The 12,043-nt window shown below is 39.8% G+C and overlaps 1 protein-coding gene across 1 annotated transcript in view; it reads right to left on the bottom strand.

Annotated features, from left to right (window-relative positions):
- The window catches only part of hmcn2 (hemicentin 2), a 224,697-nt gene that overhangs the window by 141,350 nt on the left and 71,304 nt on the right, over positions 1-12,043 (bottom strand). The window contains 5 exon segments of the mRNA XM_028808536.2: positions 1,055-1,138; positions 3,165-3,431; positions 3,577-3,704; positions 7,106-7,265; positions 11,262-11,421. Coding sequence (XP_028664369.2) covers positions 1,055-1,138; positions 3,165-3,431; positions 3,577-3,704; positions 7,106-7,265; positions 11,262-11,421 — 799 coding nt within the window.

Below are 12,043 nucleotides of genomic sequence, written 5' to 3'. Positions count from 1 at the left end.
CACATTCATAAAAACATCTTACAATGGTTGTGGTCTGTAGCAGACATTTGTGAGCAATTTCTCAATTCAAAATAAAGCAAATGAAATCAATACATTTGTACCAGATAACAGAGTCATACTGCTGTCAGTTATAGTGATTTATTCAAGGTCACACAAGTAATGGTGGAACCAGAAACCTTGCCAGTTGGTACAGTGCCCGTCACAGCCAAGTCAATGCCAAATTGGCTTACATAATCATGCGACTGTTTGGGAACTCTGGTAGAAAAACTGGCAGTTAAAGCAACTTGCTCAGAATTACACAGGGACAAAGTGGTGAGGATTCAACAAGTGACTTTGTATTTTACAATCCAACACCTTATCCTCTAGGTCAGTCTGTCATGTTTCTGCACTAGAATCTTTTAAAATCTGCTTAAATTCTCAGGAAGATATTGCTGTTTTGTTACACGGTGTGGTGTTCTTGTTCTCTAAAATGTATGGATGTCTGGTGTAGTGACCATCTAGTCATTTGGTTGGCTCAGACATTGTTGGAATTTCACCAAAGGCTGTTGAGGACTCAATGAGTAGGTGGGTGGAATGTTAATTTGGTTATAGGGGACCATTTTCCTTTACTGAACTCTGGAATTTCTGGTCCAAAAGAGCCCATCAAAGGTTAACAGACACTCAGCATTACACATTTTACAGCCCCATTCCTGAAACTGTTAGCTAATTAGAAGGCACGTCTACTCACAAAGGAATGCAGCACTGGCGTCCTAGGCAATGGGCTGTATGAACTAAATGAACATGCTTTTCACGTAACACAGCTAAGACATGGCCACCATGAAGAAAGGTATTCATCAACCCTTCACATCCGTAACACTCAGTCACCACATTACATAAGTAAGTACGTTTTCATCTTTAAATTGCTGTGAGTGTTTAGCATTAGGCTGGCATTTATAAAGAGCTGGTTGCTACCAAGATAGACTCTACCTGCTCCCAATACTTTGCTAATGTTTGGATGTCTTACAAATGAAGCATCATAGAGTCAAAAAAAAAATAGAACATTGTCATTCAGTACCTCGTGCAGGACAAGGCAGTGTCACCATCCGATTAAGAACTTCTTCTACAAGCACATCCTCATGGCTGGCAAAGAATGGAGGCTCTGAAACAACAAAGAGTGTGCCAAGACATCAATGACACAGCAACCGGTTAACCTGCAATTACTGCTGCACATCTGCTCTGCTAATTTCTTATGTTTAATTACAGATGGAGATCGCCTGCAGCTCCACAGCCTCGCTCACTGGAAAGATTTGTGAGGAATTTTGATCCAAGAGATTCTGCCACTGCAGAAGGTCAGATAGCTCAGACTCGCACCCACTGGAAAAGTTAAATTCATATTTAGAAAGTCTTCGAACTTATGCTGGGCAGGATGTTTTCACTGACATGGATGAATAATAGTAGCAAGAGGAAAAATTTAGTTTGCATCCATTTTCATTTCTACTTGAACTAGCCATTGACAGAAGCAGCAATACTATTATTATTGTTATTATTATTATTATTAGTCATCACCATATTAATAATAGTCCTTGGCAGAAATCGTGCCTCAAGCATTGCTTGTTTGGAGTTTGCGTGTTCTCCCTGTCTAAGTGAGTTTTGGTCTGTGTGAGCGGGCGTGTGTGCCTTGCAGTGGCCTGGCAGTGTTGATTCCAGACTTGCACTCAGTGCTATCAGAAACCGTAATGGATGGATGGATGGATGGATGGATAATAATACAATTCAAGGGCTCCGACAACCCAGAAATGGATTTCTCAGGTATGAAAATATTATGTTTTGTCATAGTGCTACCTCTAAACACTTTTGGAATTACATAGTTCTATAAGATGAGTAATGAATTTTGCTTTCTGTTTGATTTTCAGGATTACAACAAATTAAAATAATATCAGTAATAATAATAATACGTATTAAAGCAGTTAACATGTGTGGAAATGACACAGTGACCTCTCTGACCACTTCTGGAACTGCACTGTACCATATGATGTATCATACATTTCACTTTGTCTTATTTGTGTAATATGACACTGTCCTCTGTACAAATATATATTTTATAAATCTAATTTCTTTCTACTCACATGCACAGAGCCAGATTTAGCACAGGGGCTCATCATTTAGAACTGCTAGGCAAAGCGTAAGACAAGACAGATAAGACAGCTGGGGAAACGTGAGAGTCGGACTGATGACCATTGTACAGTATACTATTTCTGTGTGTTAAACACAGCATGAAATGATATTGTCTTTGCCTTGTTTGGAATGGCATGATTCACCTAAGTGGGGGCCTGCACATGAAGAAAGAGTATAAAGCCTTAGAACATTGCCCGGCACACCTTTTGAAGTCGATGGACGGATGGGAGATAACGTCATCCGATCCTGAAAATCCTTCCAACGCAGCGGCAAAAATGGCAGACTGTACACATCGGGCCCCCACTCCCAAAGGCCCTGCCATTGGCTTCCTTCGTCTGTTATGCAGCGTAAGCTGTCATTAAAGAAAGCTAAGTTATTTCTCCTATGTGATTTCTTACTGCTGTATCACTAAGGGAGGGGTATTGCCTTTTAATATCATATCTATATAGATTCGGGTTATGTAACACGCCACAATTACAAAATAACTCATTCCAATAAGGGAGTTAATGCTATTTTTGGCTTTCAAGATTTCCACAGATTAAAGGCATCAAGTCCAAAGTTCTCCCTGCCTTCTATAAACCAAATCTTCCAGGATGGGCACTTGGTCCTTGTCACCTTGAACTGGATAGGTGCATTATAGAATAGATTGATACTTCTATTACTGCTACTGCTATGACTAGTAGTACTGCATATATACTAACACTTCTAATAATAATGCTTTACTGAACACAATTATATTCAAATTCAGGTTGGTCCAGCTACCCTTATTTTTCCTGAAACTCATACACAGAATACCTCATCTCTGATTCTTTTCTCTGTTTCTCAACTTAACACTTCCTCTCACCTCTGCTCAACAGGGGTCACTTCCAGGGTCAATATCAGAGTTTGTTCTGGGGTCAGAGGACATTTCTGTGACCACCAGGCACTTTAGCTTCCTTCATGGCCTTTAGGGAAGCATCTCATTTCCCCTAGCCTATTAGTGTCCTAAATATCATAAATAAGACCCTTACCCAAGACCTCCAGTGTAATTTCTGCCATGTCCTCTCCGCTGTGGCTGACTGCTACACAGCGATATTCTCCTGCATCAGAGGATTTCACACTCCTAATAAAAAGGGACCCTCCATACTGGTCAGTGGATGCTATGTTTTCCAGTGGGTATCCATTCCGAAACCATTTCAGCTCCGGTACAGGATCCCCATGAGCCAAACAGGGCAAAGTAACCAGTTGACCAACAAGAGCTTTGAGAAGACGTGGTCCAGGCAGAATTTTGGGTGGAACTTTAAAAAATAATAAAATAAACAGTGGTAGTTACTTTCACAGTTGTCATCAATCAAATATCTAGAGAAGATGACTCATTTTTAATACAGATTGACTATGGTTCTAGAGGAGTGGCAGCACAGAACAACAGGCCACTTTACTTACTCTGGACCTGCAGCCTGTACAATATCGTGGCATTCCCTGCAATGTTGACAGCAAAACATCTGTAAAGTCCATTGTCGGTCTGCTGAGACCCACTGATCTTCAGTGACCCTCCAGGCAGAACCACAGCCCTGTAAAGAGACAAAAAAGCACATCAGCCTGAATCACTTAATAATAATAATAATAATAATAATTCTTTGCATTTATATAGCGCTTTTCTCACTACTCAAAGCGCTCAGCAATTGTAGGTTAAGGGCCTTGACATGTAAGGGCTCATAAAGTTGACCGACAAGCCTCTCAACACCACACAAAATGGTCACGTCCACCTGAGGAGTGAGCAACAAACTTATGATCCACTGGGCAACTAGTGTTGGTGGTCATCATAGGCAGAATAAAAGCAAAAATTAGGCTTTGTGAAATGATGCTTTACCTCACCTGAGAAATGGATAAGTCAAGAAGTATTCCATGTGAGATAGATAGATAGAAAGATAAATGAAAGGCACTGTATAATAGATAGATAGATAGATATTCATTTTAGCATAGTTAGCAGGATCACAACATTACATACTGTAGATAGATAGTCAATTGAAAGGCACTATACAAGGCACTAAAGCATAGCGAGATATGAAAGGCACTATATGATAGATAGTGCAATGCAGTGAAATGTGCTATTAACAATATAATGTGTTAACATGACAGAGTTGTGATGCATCAAGGTGCAGATTCAAATGACTGCCGAAAAAAATGATGTCTGACACTTTCTTATCTCAGAAATATTCCGTCCGTCTGTTTCTTTAAAGCCTGTATTTGGATTAGGATGTTTTCCAAAAAAGTTGAAGTGGGAAAATGGAAGCAGGTAATGCAGAATGCTTTACCAGCTTGGGTGTCAGTAAATTTCCTGCACTGGCCCTTCACTCACACGAGTCAATTCCCTGTGGCCCTTGTTGAAAAACAGGTTTACATGCTGAATGGGAAAGCAGATGGTGGGAGAATAAAAAGCAAAATCAGCAGGAGGGTGAGCACAAGAACATAAGCATAAGCAGCACTCAGCTAAGTAACCAGACAACATGACAGCACCTATTCAGATAACAGATTACTGTATTTAACTTAGTCAATCAGTCCTTTTTTGGGAAAGCACCTTTCTCAGCGAGCAACATGACAAAGTGCTGCATAATCAATCATTCTTCATTTTACATAGCACCTTTCACAGTGAGCCCAATGTGCTATATAATCAATCTTTACTTTATGTAGCTTCTTATACAGAGAGGTTCATCACTAGATCCTTTATATTTAATTTTAATTAACATAACATTCTAAAACTGGGGACAGGGCCTAGTAAGCAAGCAAGGAAATTGTATTTATAACACATATTTAAAAACAACATTGTGTTAACCAAAGTGCTGTACATTTAAGAGATAAAAGGCAAGGGAATTGACATAAAAGTTAATAATCAGGAGTGGTCTCCCCTCGACTTTCTTGTATACTCAGATATGGGGATGGATATTTGAGGAGTAAACAGTAAGACAATGATTATATTTTTGTATTAAGTACATTAAAGAACCATCAACAACAAATCAAATCAAATTAATAATATATTGAGCAATTATTATAAAAGTAAAGATGAATAAATCAGACTCTGCAGCTGCATGTATAAAAATGTGCCCCTTCCGGTTAGCAGAAATAACTCAAAAGTTGATAGAAATCTACGTTTTGTACCTAATACTTGTATGCAAAATTTGGTTGACCAAATTGAAAGTGTACTCAATTTATCGTGTTTACACACACAAACGCAGACATAATTCCAAAAATGGTATATTCTGACTCAAGGTGGTCTAAAACGTCGAGATTCATCAAAATCTCGAAATCGAAGTTTTGGACGATTCCAATACTTTCCCTATACTTCGTTTATGAGAAAGTAAAAACCATATTATCATTAGCACAGACACATTACGGCAAAAGACAAACAAAAAAACCAAGTATATAAACCTTCATCGACACAGACTTAAAAGCTCATGAAAAAAGGTGAGTTTTGAGTCTACTTTTAATAACAGTTAATAGAAGAAGAAGCTTTAACATTGAGGGTAAGACTGTCCCTCAGTCTTAGGGCAGATACTGTGATCCCCTTTATGTTTTAACTGGGATCGAGGCACATGTAATAATAGCTGAGATGAAGATCTTAATGACGTGATGGTGGAATGGGGGCAAAGCAAGTCAACAATACTATAAGGTGGGGCCAAGCCATTTAAAGTTTTGAAAACAAATGAATCCTAAATTGAACTGAGAGCCACTGAAGGAAAGCTAAAGCTTGAGTGATGTGATTTCTTTCTTTCGTGCCAGTCAGTAATGTCGCAGCATCATTCTGTACCAGTTGCAGATGTAGCAAAGACGACTGACTGACACCCATATGCAAAGAATTAAATAATCTAAAGATATAAATGCCTGGAACACTTTCTCTAAATCATAAAATGATCATATCGGCCACACTTCAGAGATCATTCTATAGTGAAAAAAAATGATCTTGACAATCAAGTTTACTTGTTGTTCAAATTTCAGGTCTGGATCAAAAATCACTTCCCAGATTTATAACCTGTGGTTTCACTTATTATGAGCACTAGAGTACATTGCAATACTTTTAGGTGGACCAAACAAGATCATCTCAGATTTACTTTCATTCAGCCTTGTGAAAATAGTTTGCCAACCAGCCTTTAATCTCCACCAAACAGTCACCACAAGGTCTTCAAAAATTAGGCATTATTACGTTTCGCAGACTTCAAGCTGTATATAATCAGCATAAAAGTGAAAGGAAACATCAGCTTTCCTAATAATCTGATGTAAAGGTCTCATGTAAGTGGAAAAGAGAACAAACCCTAAAACTGAGTCCTGTGAGACTTCACATGAGACAACAGCAGGGACCAACCCTATGTGGGACACCAGTCTATCCAAGGAGGTACTCACATAGGGGCATCATACACACCATTTAGGATGGTGGTGGAAAACCAGTGAACCCAGATGAAAAACCACACAAACAATGGGACTAGACAACGTACAGATTATACACAGACAATGAGCAGGTGTGAGATCAGAATGCAGAATTCATTAGGCAGCAGCAATAACACCCTATCTTGTTATCCTTCCATCCACCCATTATCCAACCCGCTATATCCTGACTACAGGGTCACGGGGGTCTGCTTGAGCCAATCTGTCTTGTCATGCACTTTATTATATTATGTTCTTTTGTAATTTTCTTTGCTTGGTAAAGAGCTTTGTGATACTGCAAAAGGCAATAATTGATTGATTTGTTATTGTGTGTTTTAATTTGTTAGGTCATTTGTTAGCTCATATGATAGATTGGATTTTGAAGATACTTTTGATGGTCCTTACTATGCTAGGCACTATATAAAATAAAGATGTAAAGTGTTAACTAGTTTATCTTACAATAAAATGTCACTGGTTAAGACTGTAAAAAAACTGTAAGTTTGAGAGGCAGGCCAGTACTTATCATTATGCCCAAAAGCCCTGGAGCTGCTCTTACCGTGCTGCAATTGCTGGGAAGGGGTAGGAGTCTTTCTTCCAGGTCACAGTGGGTGTAGGGATTCCCTGGGCCTCACACGGAAGGATCACCTCCGACCCAATAACTGCTGTCACTGTGTGAGGTTCAGGCTGATCATTTGATCCCTTGACTGTGGGCTTGACTAGGGTACAAAAATTAGTGTGTTATGTTAAAGCATCATTGAATTAAACACTAGTCTTCTGTTTCTCTCGTTCTGCTAATCTTGCGTTTCTACACTTTAATAGTCTTCAAAAGATCAAAATCAATTTAAAATAGAAGCTATTACGTGAGGATGAGTAGAACCATTTATGCACCAAACTGAGGCCAATAAATTTTCTTTGTAAGAACCCATGGAACAAGTGTATCAGGCTTATCTCTTGGAGTCTCCGTTGGTTTCTCCTGGCAGTGTGCTGCATCCTCTGGATTCCAATTCTTCCTTCACTCTTCATCATAAAGCTCTTCATGCTTTTTTGACTGAATTTTGTTTTTATTAGGCCTCTAGTTTACTTTTTTCCAAACTTTCATGTGCATATATACCTGACTGATTTTCATTTCTGCTTTAATTTTAAAAATAGCATAATATGACATTATGAATGGTGACCTGGTAGTGCTTATAGAGAGTTGGTATGTTCTCCTCGTGCCTGCAGTGTTCTGTTTTCTTCAGTAATGTCTATGTGTGTGTCATTTTAACTAGTGGCTCTAAAACTTGCCTATGTGAGTGTGTGTGTGTTAGGGTGCCCTACAGTGGACTGGCACACCATCTAGGCTTTGTTTCTGTGTCACACCCAATAATGCCAGGATAGGCTGTGCTTTCCTGTACCCCTAAACTAGATACGAAGTTAGCAAAATGCATGGGGCACTCACTATATTCACTTTCATGTGTCTCCTTGATTCTGTATAAATAATCTTAGAATTCAGTCTGTTCATGAAGTACATCATATCCATGTGCACATGTATTTATCTGTATCACAGAAATGTGTGGATTGTAAGGAACTACAGTATTTAAACTGTAATAATAGTGGCAAAAACAAATGTGCCCACTAAAATCAAAATTTGTAAAGACATCTAAGTATTATGATTCTGGGTTTTGACCTTCTGTGATGCAGTTTTATTCATATTTGATTTATCTATTTTTTTAGTGGCGGCACGGTGGCGCAGTGGGTAGCGCTGCTGCTTCGCAGTTGGGAGACCTGGGGACCTGGGTTCGCCTCCCGGGTCCTCCCTGCGTGGAGTTTGCATGTTCTCCCCGTGTCTGCGTGGGTTTCCTCCGGGCGCTCCGGTTTCCTCCCACAGTCCAAAGACATGCAGGTTAGGTGGATTGGCGATTCTAAATTGGCCCTAGTGTGTGCTTGGTGTTTGTGTGTGTCCTGCGGTGGGTTGGCACCCTGCCCAGGATTGTTTCCTGCCTTGTGCCCTGTGTTGGCTGGGATTGGCTCCAGCAGCCCCCGTGACCCTGTGTTCGGATTCAGCGGGTTGGAAAATGGATGGATGGATGGATTTTTTTAGTTGTTTGTTATTTTAACAGCTCTGATGGTGATTGCACCCTATTGGAAATTTGTATGTTTATTTATTGTGGTTGCCACCATTTTCTGATTGTTTCTCACAGCCATGTGTATGTGTAAATGTCCCAATAGTGGACTGGGGATCCATTTAGTATTTGTTTCTGCCTCACACCTAGTGATGCCAGGATAGGCTCCAAACGCTGGATTAGATTAACACTAGAATTACCAAAGCCGACGAAAAAACTTGTAAACCCGGCCCACCTTAAATCCGTTCGCACCTCTCCATTCAGCGTCCTTTATCTTGTATATGTGTCGATAAGCCCAAGCAGCAAGCAGCCTACACCGCCAAAGAAATGGCAAAAACCTCTCCCAGCTCAAGCCTTATTTATCAGGGAGTGAGGTAGTACCTAGAGCTGTATAGGCTAAAAAATATATCGTTATTGGGAACACATGCATTTCATGTGTATTCCGTATCTACAAAGATCTACGTAAGTGTAGGATGACAGGAAATGCAAGAAATGTTGAACACATACCTAAAAGACAAACTTTTTCATGCTTTAGCACTAACGACAAAATGTATGACTTTATTGTATAATAGGAACAATACGAGCAGCTCACTACTCAAAATGTTTATTTTGGGACGCGGGGAGGCTCGAACCTTTTGAATAGGAGTCAGCAGCTCTTACCGCTGTACTACCAAAGAAGTCACGACAATAAACCACACTAACCCGATTTCTTTTTCTTTGGTTATAGTCTTGAATAAAAGTGTACTTGTTCTGTTATATTTGTACCTTTTGTGAAAGTGCTTATTTGATATTTGGACTTTAGTCTTCACACATTATACACTTCATATCAAAATGTTGTTGTTAGTACTAAAACATGAAAAAAGTTTGTCTTTTAGATATGTGTTCAACGTTTCTTGCATTTTCTGCCATCCTACACTTACATAGGTCTTTGTAGACATGGAGCACACATGAAATGCATGTGTTCCCAATAACAATATATTTTTTTACAGCTCTAGGTACTACCTCACTCCCTGATAAACAAGGCTTCAACTGGGAGAGGTGTTTGCTGTTTCTGCAGAGGTGGGAGGATGGGATAGTAGGCTGCTTGCTGCTTGGGCTTATCGACATATTCATAAGACAAAAGACGCTGAATGGAGAGGTGTGAACGGATTTAAGGTGGGCTTTGGTAATTTTAGTGTTAAGCAGGTTTGAAAAAGTTACATCATTTGCTTCATGATACTTAGCCTTTGGTTAGTAGTCTGAATTTCCATTACCACGTAGCACTAGCTCCACTAGTGAAAAAACAACAGGAGTCTGAGTTTATCCTTTAAGTAGCAAAGGGATTTGGGCACAGATAGCAAACAGTTACAGGTTTAAGTGTCTTCTGCTTCAAAATACATTCGTACCTGTACTTAATAAGTATCTCAGGATTTCTCGTAGGAATCACACTTAAAAGACTTAAGTAGAATGAGAAGAGTGGAACATGGGAACTCCAGGGGTAGGCGTTTACATTTGAGAATGAATGACGTCACGATTTTAAGGCTCCCTGAGCCGCAAAATGGCACTCATGAAGGTAGTTTGTAGTTTACATGATGATCATGATGGTGTTTTGTAATTTTCTGATACTAATGCTAAGGATTCACCACAATAATAATAATAATAATAATGATGATGATAACATTCAAAGAAAGAAGTGAAAGAAAGAAAACCTAATAGTTGCCACTTTGCAACAATATCAAGAATAATGCTGTGATGAGCACCAAGATTTAAAAACTGAGACACACACACACACGAAATGAGAGTAAATCCTGATAACATATTTAACAATGAATAATCCACAGCCATGCTTTCAGAAGAATCACCTATCTGCAGTAATGGCCATCGCCTCATAAAGTAACAGTTACTGAAACCAGCCAAGGCTAATCTGGCACCATTTCTGGAGTCGCCTTCACTCTTCCGGTGTTTCCGGTCATCTCCCAGAGTCATGTCACACTCCATCATCCTCTCTTATCTTCTGTGAGACTCTATTTATCTAATGCCTCCGACATCTTCAATCTGCCTTTATTGAACCTTTCCAGGTTTGTTAAGTGCAATGCGAATGTTCCACAGGTTCATGGAATGCAGGACTCAGAGTACCTGTGTGACATTTTGTTGTCAATCAACCATCCAGCCCCGCCTATCGTCAGGGTAATATGCTGGATACTACATTACAGTTTGAAATCATGCGCACCTTTGTGTTGATACCGTGATATTGCTTGTGAGCCACATGTGCGCGCTCATCCACACTTGGGGCAATGATCCTTATGTGTGTGTCGATTTGCATGCATGCAGCTTGCTTTAACATTACCTGGGCATGGAGTGGGGGGGAAATGCGTAATCTGCATATTACCTCATGTGCTGTATGAAGGCATTCAAAGTTTGGTAGGTAATTCAAGAAAGGGGTTGGTTGTGACATACCTAAATCATCACTTTGGCAAAGCTGCATATGCCCTGTGGCCAAAAAATGTAATGTTACCAACACAAGTGTCTCTGAGATTTTTTAAGCCAGTTAGGACCATTTTCTTACTCTCACACATTTGATAAATTGCAATTCAGGTATGTCCTCTCCTCAACAAGATAAAAGGTTCTCACCATTGACCTGAAGTTCCATCTCCCTACTAGCGTAACCCACCAAGTTGGTGGCATTGCACACAAAAACTCCTGCATCTTCAGGCTTCGGCTCTGGGATAACTAGCGACCCTCGACTGTCCATCAAGTATCGGGTGGTCTGCCTGGGGATAAGTTCTTTTCGCTGTGTGAGACAAAGTCATGGGATTATTCTGCTGATGTGAAGTCAGTAATTCATCTGCTCACTCAGCACATCTGCCTTAGCCTTCATTTTAAAATGACCACCTACGCCTTCTCTACTCTTCCACAAAACATATTTGTGTTTTATGTGTAATTTTTGATTTACTGCTCTGGGTATGCAAACACAGGCAACTTGGCTTCTTGTCTCAAGCTTGAATGTATTCATCTAGCAGACTTACTCTTTTTATCATTTTTACAGATTTTTCTCCGCAAGTCACTAAATTACTTAGTGTATTTACTTTACATTGACTCGTTCTTGATGCACACCGTAAAGAAACACACTGCATATACAAATTGAGTCAAAGACATTTGAGTGACATGCTAAATCAGTAGCTGATTCTGAGGCTGCACTGTAGACTGCGATTTGGCGAGCAATGGGTGACATGAGAAAAATGTGCAACAAAGCCAAGAGAAAGGGCAGTGAAGAGAAAATAGAATCTCTCTAAAGCCCAGTGTGTGTAAAAAGCAACCATATGGTGGCAGTACTTACTACACTTGCCCAGGGAACAGCAGAAGAAGATCCTTTAAGGACCGGGCAGAACTGAGGTCAAGACATTGTGTGAAGT

The sequence above is a fragment of the Erpetoichthys calabaricus genome, chromosome 9, assembly GCF_900747795.2.
Source record: "Erpetoichthys calabaricus chromosome 9, fErpCal1.3, whole genome shotgun sequence".
In the NCBI taxonomy this organism is placed as follows: Eukaryota; Metazoa; Chordata; class Cladistia; order Polypteriformes; family Polypteridae; genus Erpetoichthys; species Erpetoichthys calabaricus.
Note: the sequence above shows the minus strand (reverse complement) of the source record. Positions and strands in the feature narration are given on the sequence as shown.